Source organism: Anser brachyrhynchus (assembly GCF_964034855.1).
Source record: "Anser brachyrhynchus genome assembly, chromosome: 19".
In the NCBI taxonomy this organism is placed as follows: Eukaryota; Metazoa; Chordata; class Aves; order Anseriformes; family Anatidae; genus Anser; species Anser brachyrhynchus.
In genome coordinates, this window is record NC_137712.1 from 12049519 (window position 1) to 12065293 (window position 15775).

At 60.3% G+C, this 15775-nt stretch overlaps 3 protein-coding genes across 4 annotated transcripts; all 3 read left to right on the forward strand.

Annotated features, from left to right (window-relative positions):
* The first annotated feature begins 275 nt into the window (after window positions 1-275).
* Window positions 276-3145, forward strand: LOC308180444 (lipocalin-like). 2 transcript variants are annotated; one of them, XM_080562162.1, is made up of 7 exons: window positions 276-483; window positions 1440-1579; window positions 1760-1836; window positions 2030-2143; window positions 2373-2474; window positions 2670-2695; window positions 2990-3145. In XM_080562162.1, the coding sequence occupies exons 1-6, from the start codon at window positions 385-387 to the stop codon at window positions 2693-2695; spliced, it is 558 nt and encodes a 185-aa protein (XP_080418288.1). In that variant the 5' UTR covers window positions 276-384; the 3' UTR covers window positions 2990-3145. The 2 variants fall into 2 exon arrangements, with proteins under 2 accessions (XP_080418288.1, XP_080418289.1); XM_080562163.1 differs by having other exon boundaries at window positions 2994-3145.
* An 811-nt stretch (window positions 3146-3956) lies between these two features.
* On the forward strand, window positions 3957-6422 carry LOC308180446 (lipocalin-15-like). Its single transcript, XM_080562164.1, has 6 exons — window positions 3957-4153; window positions 4697-4836; window positions 5059-5129; window positions 5394-5507; window positions 5947-6048; window positions 6162-6422. The coding sequence occupies exons 1-6, from the start codon at window positions 4058-4060 to the stop codon at window positions 6185-6187; spliced, it is 549 nt and encodes a 182-aa protein (XP_080418290.1). The 5' UTR covers window positions 3957-4057; the 3' UTR covers window positions 6188-6422.
* Window positions 6423-7521: 1099 nt separating this feature from the next.
* On the forward strand, window positions 7522-11080 carry LOC308180447 (extracellular fatty acid-binding protein-like). The gene is made up of 7 exons (XM_080562165.1): window positions 7522-7679; window positions 7997-8136; window positions 8798-8868; window positions 9277-9387; window positions 9864-9965; window positions 10242-10267; window positions 10880-11080. Exons 1-6 carry the CDS (start codon window positions 7593-7595, stop codon window positions 10265-10267), a joined length of 537 nt encoding a protein of 178 aa, XP_080418291.1. The 5' UTR covers window positions 7522-7592; the 3' UTR covers window positions 10880-11080.
* Window positions 11081-15775: the final 4695 nt, after the last annotated feature.

Sequence of the window (15775 nt, forward strand, 5' to 3'; positions counted from 1 at the left end):
CACTGCTCCCCCCCATTCCCAGCACTCTGCAGCTCTGGGGGCAGGGACAGCCAGCGAGCTGGCTGCAAGCTGTGTTTTTGCTGCGGAGCAGTTTGGCATCCCAAGGCAAACATGTAATATCAACAGGAGGGAAATTTTTGCAGGTTCCCAGCCTGCCCTTTGGATTCAGCTCTCGCCCCTGCTCTTGCTTGCATAACAGCACGGGGGGAGATGGGCTGGCCTGCCCAAAGCACAGGCCCCCCGGGACTGCTGTACTGCCTGCCCATAAATAGGGGCTCAGCAGAGTGTCCAGCACTGCAGCACTGACTGCACCTCCCACTCGGCTCGGCTCAGCTCCTGCTCAGCTCGGCTCGGCTCGGCTCGGGGAAAGCAGGCACCGGGGACATGCAAGCCACACTGCTCAGCATCCTGGGGCTGGCCCTGCTCGGGGCGCTGCACGCACAGGACAACATTCCAATACAAGCCAACTTCCAGCAGGACAAGGTGACCCAGCCCGACCGGCCTCACCTGCGTGGGGGCAGGGGCGTGCGGGACGCTCGTCTCCCCAAGACCGTGCAGAGAGGGGGTTATTGATGGGTTAGGGGCCAGCCTCTCCAGGTGCAGGGAGGAGGGGGGGCACCTGATGCATCTTCATCCCCTGTCCCTGGGGACCTCAGTTTGCTGGCTCTGAAGGGGATGCAGGATCCAGGATCCAGCCTGTGGGGTAGGACAGAGCAAATGTGGGGCCGGCCTGCCTCCTGTGCCGTGGGGTGTCCATAGATGCACAGGAATTTTGGAGAGGGGACTGAGGAAAGCAAGCTCAGTTTGATAGGCAGTGCGGAGGTGGGCCATGGATCTCCCTCCCCAGCAGAGCCCACCCACCCCCAGTCCAGGACCCCAAAAAACACAGGCTGTTGTGCCGGCGGAGCCTACACACCCCTCTCCCCTCCCAGCCTCTGGGTACTGGCATGCTCAGGGTGCCAGCAAGGCCCTTCCTCCCTCCACAGTGGGCACGACACAGCGAGGAGAGCCCTGGGGTCCCACTGAGCTGCAGGAGGGGTCATGCTGCCAGGTCCTCCAGAGGTGCTCTGCTGGGGGGCACGGCCACCCGAGGGAGGTGATAGGGATGGAGGCACGTCCATGCTGGCCCCAGTCTGGGCTGGACCATGGTCCTGACCCCTTCCTTGTGCCATGGACAGATGCAAACAGCGTTTCTGGTCTGGGTGGTCCTATCCTTCCACCAGGGCGCATGGGAAGGAAAACCCCTGAGTGGTGGGCAGTGAAAGGCATGTCATTAACCAGTGCTCACGTTGGGCTTTGTGGACATCGAGGGCTGTAGCAGCTCCTGGGGGTGTGAGGACTCCGGGCACGGTCCTGCCACAAGGCCCAGGCTGGCAGGGACGGGAGAGATGGGCTGGGCTGGGGCACCCGGCCCCGCGCTGAGCAGAGGTTATGTGCAGCTCACGGGGAGATGGTACAGCATCGGCCTGGCCTCCAGCTCCAACTGGTTCAAGGACAAGAAGCACCTGATGAAGATGTGCACCACGGTCATCGCTGTCACCGCAGATGGCAACCTGGAAGTCAACTCCACCTACCCCAAGTACGAGCAGGCGGCAGGGGGACAAGCTGTGGGGGACGTGGGGGCAGCTCTGGGCGCTCCCTGCTACCGGGCTGGTGTGTGGGCGCTGGGGGGGGGCAGCAGTGCCGTGCCTGGGGCTGTGCGCAGGCTGAGCTCCAGCCTCCTCCAGCCCCGCTGACATTCTTGTGCTGTGCTCCCCAGGGGTGACCAGTGCGAGAAGAGGAACAGCCTTTACATCAAGACGGAGCAGCCCGGGCGGTTCAGCTACACCAGCCCACGTGAGCATCCGACCCCACCACGGGGCCCCTGGCACCTCCTCTGGCAGGGCAGGACGGAGCTGGGGTGCAGCCCGTGCTCCTGCCCCAGCCAGGACACCTCGGGGCGGCTCACACCCTGCAGGAGTCTGTGGCTCCCCTGTGGGGTCTGGGCTCGGTGCTGGGGGCTGAGATGTGCCCATTCCATCCTTCGCAGGCTGGGGCAGCAAACACGACATCCGCGTGGTGGAGACCAACTATGATGAGTATGCTTTGGTGGCCACCCGGATCTCCAAGAGCACCGGCACCTCCACCATGGTGCTGCTCTACAGTACGTCCTTGCCAGCCCCCATGCCAGCCCCCCTGCGCCTTGGCAGATGGGGCCCCCAGGGTGTTTTGGTGGGGATCTATCCCACGGGAGGGGGCAGCAGGACAGCCCATGGCATGGCTGGGTAGGGTCCCCCTTCCTTGGCCCCTGCCAAGTCCTTGCTGGATTTCCCATGCCCTGGGGCCATCCTGCAAGGGACAGGGGCCACCTCTCACCCTGCTTTTGGCTGCAGGCCGGACTAAGGAGCTCAGTCCCGAGCGCCTGGAGAGGTTCACCCAGTTCTCCAAGGAGCAGGGCCTGACGGATGAAGAGATCCTCATCCTGCCTCAGACAGGTAAGAGCAGGCAGAAACAGAGGGGGCAGCGGGGAGCGGAGAGCCTACATGTCTGGGCACCTTGGTTCAGCCCCCAGTGCCTCTGGACAGAGGTGGGGGTCCTCAGAGGGGTGTGCTGGGGCGAACCCCACACCAGGTCCTGACGCTGTCCCCACCCCATGGAGGGGCTGATCTCTGCTTTTCTTCTTCCTACAGACAAGTGCATGGCAGAGGCTGCCTAGGTGAGTCCTGCCCTTGCTGGGGCTCAGACTAGCTCTGGGGGGGCTGGGGGTGCCCTGAGCCTCCCCATCCCGTGGAACCCCTGCCTCTTCCAGCCCATCAGGCTGCTCAGCCGCAGCCCAGCTCCTCTTGCTGGGATATCTCCCATCCCCCTGCGGCAGGTCCCACCGCATCCCCATGGGGTGGCTCTGGATGGTGGGTGCCTGCCCCCTCAAGTGTGGGGCTGCCAGGGCCACCAGCACCCCGTATGCCCCCCGCCTGCCCGCTCAGCCATGCTCGCCTCCCCTCTCTTCCAGGCAGACCCACCAGCTGCTGCCGACCGGAGCCCCAAGAGCGCTGCAAGGTGGTGGCAGCCCCATCCTGTCCCCAGCACCGTATCTATCCACTTCACTTCCTGGCTTTGCACCCCATGCCTGTACCCTCACCCCCATTAAAGCCCATATAAAACACCAGCTCCTTGACCATGTCTTCTGGGTCATTGTGGGGGGGCACCCTGATGGGCCCTTCCGAGGTCTCCCTTGCTTGGGCTTGTGGGGAGGGGGCTGCAGCGGGGGGGGGGGGGGGCTGCTGCATTCAGACCCCATGTGTGCTTGTGGGGTGCTTCCTGGCCATGAACCTTGTCCTGTCTGGGGATGAAAGGCTCCCAGGGCTGGGACCAGCTGCAGGGATCAGCTCCAATTTGCCCTCTCAATCACTCTGGGCAGTTCCAGCTTCTCTGCCCCAGTTTCCCCTCCAGAGAGCAGGCTGGCAGCATGGGGATGGGGCAATGGGTGATTGCAGGGGGGGTCTCCAAAACTGGGCGGGGCGGGGGATTGATAGACATGAACCAGAGCAATGTCTGTGAATGTCAGATGTAGCTCAGTCCCGGCCACCCCAGCGGTCCCCATGCCGTGGTCCTGGACCCTCCCCAGGAGCAGGGTCTGTTCCCAAGGGCACTGGGCTGCAGCTTGACCCCAGGCTAAAACCCCAGCCCAACCGCCCTCCTCCTTGAGACAGGACCCATCCTGACACGGCCAGACCCTGTGGCCAGAACATGACAGCTAGGAGGGGAGTGGTGAGGGCACCCTCTGTGCCCGTGTCCCCGTCTCTGGACACCCCACCAGCACAGGACGTTGCCCAGTCCCGAACATGCTCTGTGCTGGGTCTCACACAAGGCTGCATTCAGTCGGGACTGGGCAATTAAACTGGGAAGGGGCCAAAGCTGTCACCTAACACGGGTACGAGTTATCAGTGCTCTTGTGTAACCTGTTGCATAAAGGGGGGTGGGCAGGGACTGCTGCCAGCAGTGGGGGCTATAAAGGTGGGTGTGAGAAGAGGCAGGACTGCGTAGCCTCTCCAGCCCGTATCCAGACGCCGGAGCAAGGATGACCACAGTGCTGCCGAGCCTGGTGCTGGCCCTGCTCTGCCTGCTGAGGGCAGGTGCCGAGGTCCCTGTGCAGCTGGACTTCAACATGGGGAAGGTAACAGCACAGGGTGCCAACCTGGCCAGTCCTGTCTGGGCTGGGGCAGGGTGACTGTGCTGCGTCCCCGGGCACCCCCTGGTCCTGGGCACCCCTGGGCACCCCCCAGTCCCAGCTCAGTCTGCTCCAGGGCTGTTGCTGCGAGGCCATGGATGCTTGTGCAAAACCAGGTCAGTCCTGGACGACTGTAGCCCATCTCCTGCCACAACGGGCAGTCCCAGTGATGGCCCCACTGCGGGGATACACCCTGGGGCTGCGATGGTGCCAGAAATTCGGAGCTTTCCCAGAGAATATGGGAGGACTCCATGCCACCACCCTGGCACAGGACAGGCAGTGCTCTGCACACAAGCAGGTGATGGGTCCCCATGTTAGGCTTGGCTGGTCCCTACAGCAGGAGGCAGGTCCTTGCGGAGGGTGGCAGGTCCCCTACCACAGGCTGTCAGGTCCTACGATGGGAGGGCAGGTCCCCATAGCGTGTGACAGGTCCCCCGTGGCAGGTCCCCCACATCTTTCCCGAACCCCGCTGGTGATGGCTTGCTGCAGTTTGCAGGGAGGTGGCACATTGCGGCTGCCATTTCCAACTGCCCCGTGTTCCTGAGCATGAAGGACAAGATGAAGTCATCCATCGCCACCATCAGCTTCACGCCGGAGGGGCACCTGGCTATGGAGGCTATCTTCCCCCTGTGAGTGCCCAGCTCTGTTGCGCGGCTGTGGTGGGCTCTGCTGCAGATTGATTTGGTGCACGTGGTGTTCCCCTTGGGCCAGGCACTGCCCTGCCTGTGGCTGCAGCTGGGTGGGCAGCATAGTCCTGCAGATGCTGCTGCCCTGCCACGCTGCCCTGCCACACCGTCCTGCCGCCATGCTGGCTTCGAGCAATGTTTGCTGTTCCAATTTTCTCCTTCCAGGCCAGAAGAATGCAAAAAGGTTAAGCTGCTCTTCCAGAAGAGTGGGCAGGCAGGGCACTACACCAGCACAGGTATGTGTGGGCAGAGGGACCCCAAAAATGCAGGACAGGCAGCACAGGTCCCCTCCGTGCCCAGGGGACAGCGGGAGGCGGGTTTGGCCCCCGTGCCTCCATCACTTGGTGCGGGTCAGGCCGCGAGCAGGCAGCAGCTCAGCCGAATTGCACACAGCTGCTGGCTCAGAGGCAGCAGTTCGCTTCTCAGACCCCAGTGGGGCACATTTGGGCCAGGGCCCTGCGTCGCGTCACCTGACCGGGCGCTGTCTGGGGTCCTTTCAGAAAATCAAGAAAAAACGGACCTGCGCGTGATGGAAACGGACTACCAGCACTACGCCATCGTGTACACCCTGAGGGACCGCGGCCAGGAGCCCAGGACCATGCTGCAGCTCTACAGTGGGTGTCGCAGCGGGGATGGGCACCCCAGGGCAGGGCTGGGCCACGGGCAGTGGTGGGTGGCAGGGTCGGTGCTCCCCATCGCCACCCAGGGCCACCACATCGGCATCCCAGTGTGCCGGCACCGAGCCACACCCCAGGAATTCACCTTGGGGTGAATGAAACATTGCAGCACCAAAATCCCCAGTTTACTCTGGTTTCCACCAGATCCTTGCCTGTAGTGTTTCGGTCAGGCTGCAGACCCCCAGAGCTGCCAGCTGCTCTGCTCGGAGCTGGGTGGGTGGGTGGGTGCGCGGCCCCGGGGGGGGGTTCACTCATCTGGGGTGGGGGTTGTACCCCCTTGCTGCCAGCCTGGCATGGCCGTGGGGTACCCGGCGGCTGTCCTGCGCCTGCTGGGCTCCCTCGCTCACCAGCCTTCACCTTGGGTGTCTGGCTGCAGCAAGGAAGCAGGATGTGAGCCCCCAGCTCCTGCAGAAGTTCAAAGAGCTCTCCCACTCTGTGGGCCTGACTGAGGACATGCTGGCCATCCTGCCGCAGTCGGGTGAGTGCCAGGGATGGGGTTGGCCCGCACGTTCCCTCTGCACCGGGAGGCTCCACAGGTGCTTGGGGCTCTCCACGTGGGAGCACACTCACGGCTCTCTTTCGGTTTAACAGATCAGTGCACCAAGGCTCTTGCATGAGCGTGGCCGGGGGAAGCTGGGCTGAATGGCCCCCCAGTCCCTGCTAATCCTTCGTCCGTCTGTCCTGCCTTCCTGCAGCTGAGGGGCTGGCACAAGAACTGTGCCCTCCAGAGCTGGTGGAGTCCAGGCTCAGCTCCCCCCCCCACCCCGGTACCCCTTCCCATCCTCTGCCAGACCTGCTGCTCCGCACCAGGAGCACACCTCTCCTGCTGAAATAAACAGGTGCAGAAGCCGCCCCAGAACTCACTGCTGTTGTTGGCAGGACTGAGGGTGCTGCCAGGCACCCTGAGCCCAGCAGCCCTGGACCCAACCACAGGGCAGTCTGGGGGCTCCTTTGCTTCATGGTTTGCAGAGCACAGCATGGAGACTGGTGTGTGTGGGGGGGGGGGGGGGGGGGTGTCTGTGGATGTGGCTGTGGGTGTGTGTGCACGCGCACGCACAGAGGCTGGGGAAGGAGGTGCACTGGGGGAACCACTGAGGATTTGGGCAGGGGATGAACGAACGGTGTTGACCAGGCAGCCCAGCAGGGTGGGCAGCAGGCAGGGCTGTGCAGGCAGCCTGCATGGCCCTGCTGCACGGGCTCTGGATCCATATGGGCTTCTCATCCCCAGGACACCCAGGTCCCTGCTGAGCCCCTGCCCCGGGGCACTCAGACCTGCCCAGGGGGGAGTGGGACCGTGCCATGTCTGCTCAGAGACCCCCACAGGTGTCTGCCAGCACCCTCTAGCCATGCTGCAATGAGCCCCAGGGGTGGCAGAGCCCTGCCTCCAGTCCCCCTCCTCCCGCAGCGTGGAGGCAGCCCCTGCCCCTTCCCCCCCCCACCCCCCCAGGCCCCAGCAAATGGTGGCCAGGGAAGGGGAGTCCCTCAGTGCCCAGCCAGGCACGGGGCTGTGAGGAGGCAGCACGGACCCGCCTGGGGCTGTGATCCCCGGAGCCCTTTGGAGCCTGGGCACAGCACACCCTGGCATGGAGGGGACGCTCGGCAGTGACAGGAACCAGCGTCACTGGCACCCTGCGCTGGCACCCAGGCTTGGTGTCACTGCCGTGGCAGTGCTGCCCGCAGGCTACGTGCTGGGAAGGACCTCCCTGCTCCTCCCGGCAAGGGAAACAAGAAGTACTTTTGCTCTTTCACAAGAGACGTAAAATACGGGAAAATCTTCATTTTTGTCTGTGGTGCAATAGCGGTCCTGCAACTCCGCTACTCAGATCCCTCCTCGGGGCTTGCAACACTTTCTTCCTTCTGTAAGACGCTGTTTACCTTGGGATGGTTTCAGCCCTCCCAAGCCACCACCTCGCCGCAGGCCAACAGCAGCACGCAGCGCGGGGCGGGGGCAGCACGGCGCTATAAAGCCAGAGCCCCGGCACCGCTCCCATCCCGCGGTGACACCACAGGAGGCTGCGCAAGATGAGGACGGTGGTGCTGAGCCTGGGGCTGGCACTGCTCTGCTTGCTGCGTGCAGAGGCTGGGGCTGCGGGGCCGGACAGGAGCAAGGTGACACGCAGCACCCCAGGGAGGGAAGCGCGGTCTCTGGTCACCAGGGTGGGGGCAGGAGCGGTGTTTGGAGGCTGGGGGTGGCTGGGGATGCTGCAGCCACTGCTGGCTCTGCTGTCTACGAGCACTGGACACCCAGGTGAGGACAGTTACCCAGCCCCAGCAGAGGGATCCAGCAGGGATTTAGGTGCCCGGATGGGATGCAGGCGCCGTGGCCTGGGTGCCGTGGGAGTTTGTGGGTGTCCTGGCCACTTGGCTCCCAAAAAGGGACAGGTCCTGCCTGGTTCTCTGGACTTACAGCCCATCTATGCTGCCAGATTGCAGGGAAATGGTATGTCGTTGCTCTGGCCTCCAACTCCGAGTTCTACCTCCGTGAGAAGGATAGGCTGAAGATGGTGATGGCCAGCCTCTCTGTCCTGGGGGAGGACAAGCTGAAGGTCTCATTTGCAGCTCTCACGTAAGTGCCAGATGCTTTTCTCCTCGGGCTTCGCTGAAGGACTCTCTCTGGGTCTGCATGCAGGTACCTCTAGCCAGCACCCCAAGAGACCTGGGCAGGGGCTGAATCAGGGACACCAGCTGACAGCAGCCACAGGTTTGAACTCGGGAGAGCTGGGCCATGGAGACCCTGGGGCCCCAGTGCTGCCCCAGGCTGTCCAGTAGAAGCAGGGAGCCAGCGGCCGCAGGGCACAGGGCAGACCAGGCAGCCTGGCAGCAGTGTGAGCACAGGGCAGGGTCCCAGCATGGAGGCTGAGCCACCCTGCTGCGTGCCGATAAGGGACAGCACAGAGCCTCCTCATTAGGGCTGGCCTCATCCCACCAGATCAGAGTGAGAGCAAGGAAGTGTCCATGAGACCCACAGGACTCTTGGGTGCCAGCACCCCGCTCTGGCAGCCCAGGCACCCATTGCTGTGGGAATGGCAGCCATCCATCCCCCTCAGCCATACCACCCCCTCCCCTAACAGCACCTCACGCATTTGAGCTGACAATACCAGAGCCGTTGTCCCAGGGCAGGGAACCAGCTGGGCACGGTGATGCCCCAGCCTCTTGCAGGGACAAACCCAGCTGGCTCTGAGCATGCCTTGAGGATTAGCGACAAAGCATCCTTCCCTGCCTTGCAGACCGGAGGGGTGTAGGAGACGGGAGACAATCTTCAAGAAGACCAGTGACGAGGGTGAAGTCTACCTCTCAGGTGAGTGAGGACAGGGTCCTGGCAGGGGCAGGGGTGCATCCCTCACTCACCTGGCTGATGCAGGGTCAATCTGCAGCAGGGCTGTGGATGGCTGCTCCCAGGGGACAAAGCAGCAGTGGTTTCCCCTGTCCCCAGCCCAAGAGCTAGTCCAAAATTGGTTAGGCTGCTCTGCCGCCTGCAGTGGCCATCCCCGGTCACTCTGCTGTGCCATCATCTGTGGGCTCCCCTAGGCTTTTGGAGGAGCCTTTCCAAGAGAAAAACCTGGGAGGGGGGGGGCGCAGCAGAAATAGGGTCTGGCTAGGTCAGGCCCCTTGGCTCGATGCACAGGCATTCACACTCTTACAGTCCTAACAGGAGCTCTCAGGGGAACATAATTAATTTTTCACTTTGCTCCATGTCCTTTTTCAGAGGGAGGCGATAAAATGGTACAGGTGCTGGACACTGACTACAAGAGCTACGCAGTAATCTTTGCAACCAGGGTGAAGGACGGGAAGACCTTGCACATGCTGAGGCTCTACAGTGCGTGCCCAGTCTGACTGGCGGGACGAGGGTTCAGGGGTCCTGGGGACACCTCGCATCACCCCTGCCCATGTGCTAGCTCTGGTGCAGGAGGGGGGCAGTGCTGCTGCTTGGCCACACACAGAGGGGAGGGGAGGGGAAAGGGGCTGCAGTTTGGGGCTGGGTCTCAGGCTTCTGCTCTGTGCCAGGAGTCCACAGCCTTTGGTAAGACTCTTGGCAAAATGGAGCAAAGAGTGGGGGTCCTGCTGCAAGGGAGGGTCAGAAGTTGTGGAGATGGGAACTAGGGGAAGAGATGCTGTGGTGCCTGGGGACACCGGTGCCAGCCCATGCGCTTTGTCTTGGCCCATGGGAAGGTGAATGGCATGCCCAGGCACCCAGCTGGAGGTCCCTTGCTCCCTGGGAACTCCACCACAACCTCCTGCCCCCCAAGGGGTCATCATGCATCCCACCCACCTAACTCCTTTCCTTGACTTCAGGCAGAAGACAGGAGGTGAGCCCCGCAGTCATGGCACTGTTCAGAAGGTTTGCCAAGGAGCAGAGCTTCACCGACGAGATGATCAAGATGCTGCCCAGCCAGGGTGAGCATGGCCCAGCACCGTGTTCACACCAGCCAGGCTGGCTCAGTCCTTATGGGGAGCCTGAATGTGCTGCAGGGGCTTGTTTGGCTGTCGTGGCCATCGCTGCATGGGGTGGGCAGCCAGGAGAGTGCCAGTGATGAGGGGTGCTCTGGCTTGGCATGCTATGACTTCTGCCTTACTCAAGTCCATCTCTGGTTGTCTGCCTCCTTCTGTGGGTGCTAAATGGGACTAGCCAGACCACAGCCCTGCACTCAGCCTTTCTCTTTATTTTCACAGATGAATGCAGAGTCGATGAACCATAGGTGAGTTGTTGCAGTGCAACACAGCATTTGTAATGTCCTCATCTGAAAATTTCCCCCTTGGTGCCCCAACAAGGGCCACCATGAACTCCTCGCATTACTCTGGAGACTGAGTTGTTTGAACCTGTGCTGGCGGTCACACCCAGGTAGGACCATTTCTCTTGGAGCTGCTCTGCAGCAGTGGGCACAGGGCCCCCTGATGGAGATGCAGCTGCCTGACAGTGGGCAAGGACACCTGAACCAAAACCCACCAGCTCAGTGGAGAAACAGCTACTGAGCTCATCCAGCAGCAAGGTCCAAAACGCTGATTCTTACCAAGGGGAACTCACTGTGGTGAATCAGCAAAACTAGCAAGAAATTGGGTTGATATCTCACCATGTGAAATGTAGAGGTTGTTGGCCCACTAGACAGCCCTAGCATATTATTTCCCACCACCCCAGTGCACATTCTGTTGCGGGGGTAGGCTAGGAACCCATCCCTGGAGATGGCTGAAGCCTACAGACCTGGGGAGAGCTGGAAGAGGAAACACTGGTCCTGGTGGAGAGCCCTGCCCTGCCCACTCTGTTGGCCTCCCCACCTTAAATACTCAGCCCACCTCTCCTGGTTGTTTTCTAGGAGGCACAGGATGACTGGATAATGCTCCTGCTCCCCAGGCGCGGCAAGACCCATGTGCCAAAGCTCCAGGCTGCTGCTCTGCTATTCCTCTTCAGGGCTCTGATGCATCTCCTGCTTCTCCAGTACATCGTCCCTCCATTTCACCCAAATAAAGAGAACCCCCCCCAAGAGCTTGTTGTAGGCATCTGGGGAGAATCTGGAGTGTCTGGGCATGTGCTGCCTCTTGTTGTCCTAAAGGGGTTGGTGGATGGGGAACAACCAGGGGTGATCGTGCAGTGAGCTCACCCGAGCAAGCGCCTTCTCGGAGCCCAGCAGCCCGAGGGTCTGGGCTGGCTCCTGGAGGCAAGGGGTGAAGGACCTGTGGCCATGTCCATTCCCCAAATGACCTTTCCTCTGCTCACCCTGCTGCGACTGCAGCCCCCTGGTCATCTGAAGCCCAGCTCATGCACCAGCTCAGGCTGGGCCAGGGCAGGGACAAGGCTTGGCTCTAGGCCCTCTCAGCCCCTTGGCTGCAGTGCTCCCAGGGCTGGTGGGAGGTGTGGGTATCTGAAGGTATGCCTCTGGATCCAAGCCCAGAAAAGCAGCATGACCCTGTGAGCCCCAAAGCATAGAATCATAGAATGGCTTGAGTTGGAAGGGACATTAAAGATCATCTGGTTCCAACACCCCTGCCATGGGCAGGGATGCCACCCACTAGACCAGGTTGGCCATGGCCCCATACAACCTGGCCTTGAACACCTCCAGGGATGGGGCATCCACAACCTCTCAGGGCAACCTCTTCCAGTGCCTCACCACCCTCTGAGTGAAGAATTTCCTCCTAACCTTTAATCTAAATCACCCTTCTTTTAATTTAAAACCATTCCCCCTTGTCCTATCATTATTTGCCCGAGCAAAAAGTTGCTCTCCGTCTTTTTATAAGCCACCTTTAAGTACTGAAAAGCTGCAGAAAGCCTTCTCCAAGCTGAACAGCCCCAGCTGTCTCTCAGCCTTTCTTCATAGGAGAGGTGCTCCAGCCCCTTGATCATCTTTGTGGCCCTCCTCTGGACCCACTCTAACAGCTCCACATCCTTCTTCTGCCGAGAAGAGCAGAGAGGCACAATCCCCTCCCTCCCCTGCTGCCCACCCCTCTGTTGATGCAGCACAGGATGCAGTTGGCCTTCTGGGCTGCAAGTGCATGCTGCCGGCTCATGCTGAGTTTTTTATTGACCAGAACCCCCAAGTCGTTCTCTGCAGGGCTGCTCTCAATGAGTTCTTGTATTGGGTTTATATGGCAAGATTTTGGTAGCAGGGGGCTGCAGGGGTGGCCTCTGTGAGCAGAGCCCAGCAGCTGCCCCATGTCAGATCTGAGCCAGCTCCAGATGGCTCTAAAAGGGACCCGCTGCTGGACAGAGCTGAGCCATGAGCAAAGCTGGTTGAGCCTCTGGGAGAGCAGATTTAAGAAAGGGAAAAAAAAAACAAACACTGCACAACAGCAGCTGGGAGAGAGGAGTGAGCACCAGCCCTGCAGCCCCCAGGGTCAGTGCAGCAGGAGGCAGGAGGTGCTCCAGGCTCACAGCAGCAGTTCCCCTGCGGCCTGGGGAGAGGCCCCTGGTGGAGCAGGCTGTCCCCCTGCAGCCCACGGGTCCCACACGGAGCAGATCTCCACGCTGCAGCCCGTGGAGGAGCCCCCGGTGGAGCAGGTGGATGTGGCCTGGAGGAGGCTGCGGCCCATGGAGAGCCCCCGCAGGAGCAGGCCCCGGGCCGGAGCTGCAGCCATGGAGAGGAGCCCACGCAGGAGCAGGGGTCTGGGGGCAGCTGCTGCCCGTCGGGGACCCGCGCTGGAGCAGTTTGCTCCTGGGGGATGGATGGACCCCGTGGTACGGAGCCATGTGGGAGCTGTTCTTGAAGAGCTGCTGCCTATGGGCAGCCCCCTCAGGCTCATTTCGGGAAGGACGGCATCCCGTGGGAGGGACCCCACGTGGAGCACGGGCAGAGAGCAAAGGTGTAGGAGTGGCGGCAGAGAAGCGCAGCCCCCATTCCCCATTCCCCTGTGCCACTCCGGGGGAGGACATAGAAGAAGGTGGGTGCGGGAAGGTGTTTTTAGGGTGCTTTTTTTTTTTTTTTTTAGTTTCTCACTGCTCTAGTCTGTTAGTAATAGATAAAAAATGATATTAATCGCCATATGCTGAGCTTGCTTTGCCTGTGATGATAATTGATGAGTGATCTCCCTGTCCTTATCTCAACCCTTGAGCCCTGCCATTGCATTTTCTCCCCATTTTACTTTGAGGAGGGAGAGAGTAAGAGAGTGGTGAAGCTCAGCTGCCCAGCTGGGTAAAACCACCACAGTTCTTTCTTCCAGTCTGTATTCATGTCTGGGACTGCCCTGATCAAGATGCAGCACCTTGCACTCGGACTTCTTGAACCTCCTTAGGTTCACGTGGCCCCACTTATCTAGCTTGTCCAGGTCCCTTTTGGAAGCAGCATGACCCTGGTCAGACTCTGGGCTTCGCTCAGGTCCCAGACACAGGGCTGGACCTCCCCATCCTTTCAGAACCATCTCCCCATGCTGCCATCGCTGTAGAGCTTGTGCACAGGCTGTGCTCCACTGAGGGCTGCTCCGGAGAGATGGTGACACCAACAGCCCACCCTGAAGGCAGATCAACTGGTGGTGGTGGATCTGTCTCCAGAGGCCATATTCCTTTGCATTCATATTTCTGAAACCCTGATTCATCCTGTTCTTCCACATGCTGACATTTCCTGCTCTGTTCAGCTCCCCAAATCCACATATGAAAAATAGCAACCCACCCAGGACAAGCCATGCCCCCAGCAAAGCTCTTGTGCCCCAGCATCTCATGCTCACTCAAGCACTGAGGTGTGGCAGAGTGCAGAAATCCTCTCCACTTGACTTTCCACACTGCCTGTTCCTGGCCAGCCTTGCTGGCCACACAGGCTTTCATTTCAGCCTACAATCTGCCTCCTTGCTGTGTGCTGGTAGGAAGAATGCTGAGCAAGTTCTGTCCCAGTGCTGAGCCCATCAGGATGTTCTCAGCTGTTCCTTCCCCATCACAGGGAAAACATGTTTGGGAAACTTCCCCTCCTGATCCTGGTGTTGAGCAAGGCGAGAGCTGGTTGCATCCCGGCAGCGGCAGGGCGAGGGAGCCTGCTGGGACTTCCCAAGCCAGTGTCATCTCCGTCCTCTTTGGGAAGGAGCCCAGTGTTTCCAGTAGGACTTCTCCTCCCTGCCCAGTCTGAACAGGAACAACTGTTCCTGGACAGGAACAACTTGCTATCTGCTGTGCTCCTTAGAGTGCTGCTCCCACACGTAGCTTTGCCTCAGGCTTGTTTTCAGTACATTTGTTGGTTTGGATCACAACATCCTGCAGTTAGCACCGCCCTTTGCCAAGGGCTCTGTGTGACAGGGAGTCCCGGTGTTTCCACATCATGTTCCAGCCAAACATTTACTTCCTGCCATGCGTGGGCATTGTCCAGGCAGACAGTGGTGAGATCATTTCTCTCTGCCACCGGTGCTTTCCATTTCCCTTTCGCCTGTTTTCTCTCCGTGCCTGACTGACCACCCAGAGCAGGTCTGCACACGAGCTGTATTTTTAACTCTCTTATGGGTGCAACACCCCTCCATGCAGAGTGTGGGAGGGTGTCCATACTGCATCCCCCCCACCTGCATCTAGCCTATTGCTGTACCTGCTGCTCACCAAGGGAGCTTTCACCACGATGCCCTCCCCAGCCCAGTGCTGCTCAGCAGTCGGGTGCCATCCTGGCAGCTCCATGCTGGGAGCCGGGGTGCTGGGTGCCAGGGCAGAACTCCTGCCCTGCCCTGCCATGACCTACAGCAGCTGTGATCCCCTCCCAGATCCTGCCTTCAGCTACAGGCAGGTACAGGTGCAAAGAGAAGCACGGGGGATGGGCAAAAAGGAGGTTATACCTGCCCCACTTTATTTTCGCAATAAGCCTTGCCAGATGTCGTTATATAGTTAATGACTTCCACGGGTCTTTGTTCCATGAGTTTGTCTAAAGGAGTCCTGGGCCATTGGCAGCATCCTGCGCTGGGAAGCAGATTGGTGCAGCGGAGCTCAGCCCAGGCACCGGCTGGTGGGGAAGGCTCTCAGGGGAGAGAACAGGCTGGTGGTGGGGCAGGGGAGGCCCGGGTGCCTAACAGCCAGGAGGTGCTGAGCATTGCATTTGTGAGAAGCTCTTCTGAAGACTTCACAGCCGATGGCTGTAGTGCTTGCTGGTGCTGTGGAGAGTAGCTTCCCTGTTCATCTTCTTTGTGCTGATCCGGATCTTCCTCACTTTCCCAGCTGGAGGGACCTGTGCTGTACCTCTCAGCCTTCTCTCTCCCTCCCCTGCTTAGGCTCGGTGACTGGATCTGGACCTCCACCCAGCCCTGAAGATGTGAGTGAGACCTTGGATTTGCACAGTGCCTTGTCCTGCTCCCTACTCCACTCCTAACACCTCCTCCTCTTGCTGCATCTGCCAGTTTCACCTCCTGCAGCATGTGGGTGAGATGTTTAACGAGCCACCGTCAGCATGGTGAGCTCTCTGGGCAGCAGCAGCAGGCTGAGAACCAGCCCTGGGGTGGGACAAAACAGCTCTGTCCTGTGTCACTGCCTTGACATTTGTTCCTCTGAGACCTCAGCGTTACTGCCCTGCTAAGGGGCAGATCTTGTCCCCAACACGTTTAGCGCCCTTTCTAGGTCACCTGGGGTCACACCAGCCAGCATGTGCATTAGCACGTGTTGATGAGGCTACAGGGATGATTTTCCTCCCCTGGAAAACTGACTGGTTTTCTCTCTCTCAGCCACTCATTTAGCCAAGTGAAGATCTTCCTACCCATCTACAGCAGTTTGTCCTCCACAAGCTTTGATGAAAACCCTTCCCAGATTACCAGGGAATGTCCAA

What these genes read in the sequence shown, in the direction of transcription:
- LOC308180444 (XM_080562162.1), top strand. Translation starts at nt 385, where the DNA reads ATGCAAGCCACACTGCTCAGCATCCTGGGGCTGGCCCTGCTCGGGGCG. An exon ending in GTTCAGCTACACCAGCCCAC is followed by an intron (nt 1,837 to 2,029) that starts GTGAGCATCCGA and finishes CATCCTTCGCAG; the next exon opens with GCTGGGGCAGCAAACACGAC. An exon ending in CACCATGGTGCTGCTCTACA is followed by an intron (nt 2,144 to 2,372) that starts GTACGTCCTTGC and finishes TTTTGGCTGCAG; the next exon opens with GCCGGACTAAGGAGCTCAGT.
- LOC308180447 (XM_080562165.1), top strand. Translation starts at nt 7,593, where the DNA reads ATGAGGACGGTGGTGCTGAGCCTGGGGCTGGCACTGCTCTGCTTGCTG. An exon ending in GTCTCATTTGCAGCTCTCAC is followed by an intron (nt 8,137 to 8,797) that starts GTAAGTGCCAGA and finishes CCTGCCTTGCAG; the next exon opens with ACCGGAGGGGTGTAGGAGAC. An exon ending in GCACATGCTGAGGCTCTACA is followed by an intron (nt 9,388 to 9,863) that starts GTGCGTGCCCAG and finishes CCTTGACTTCAG; the next exon opens with GCAGAAGACAGGAGGTGAGC.
- LOC308180446 (XM_080562164.1), top strand. Translation starts at nt 4,058, where the DNA reads ATGACCACAGTGCTGCCGAGCCTGGTGCTGGCCCTGCTCTGCCTGCTG. An exon ending in TGGACTTCAACATGGGGAAG is followed by an intron (nt 4,154 to 4,696) that starts GTAACAGCACAG and finishes GGCTTGCTGCAG; the next exon opens with TTTGCAGGGAGGTGGCACAT. An exon ending in AGGGCACTACACCAGCACAG is followed by an intron (nt 5,130 to 5,393) that starts GTATGTGTGGGC and finishes GGGTCCTTTCAG; the next exon opens with AAAATCAAGAAAAAACGGAC.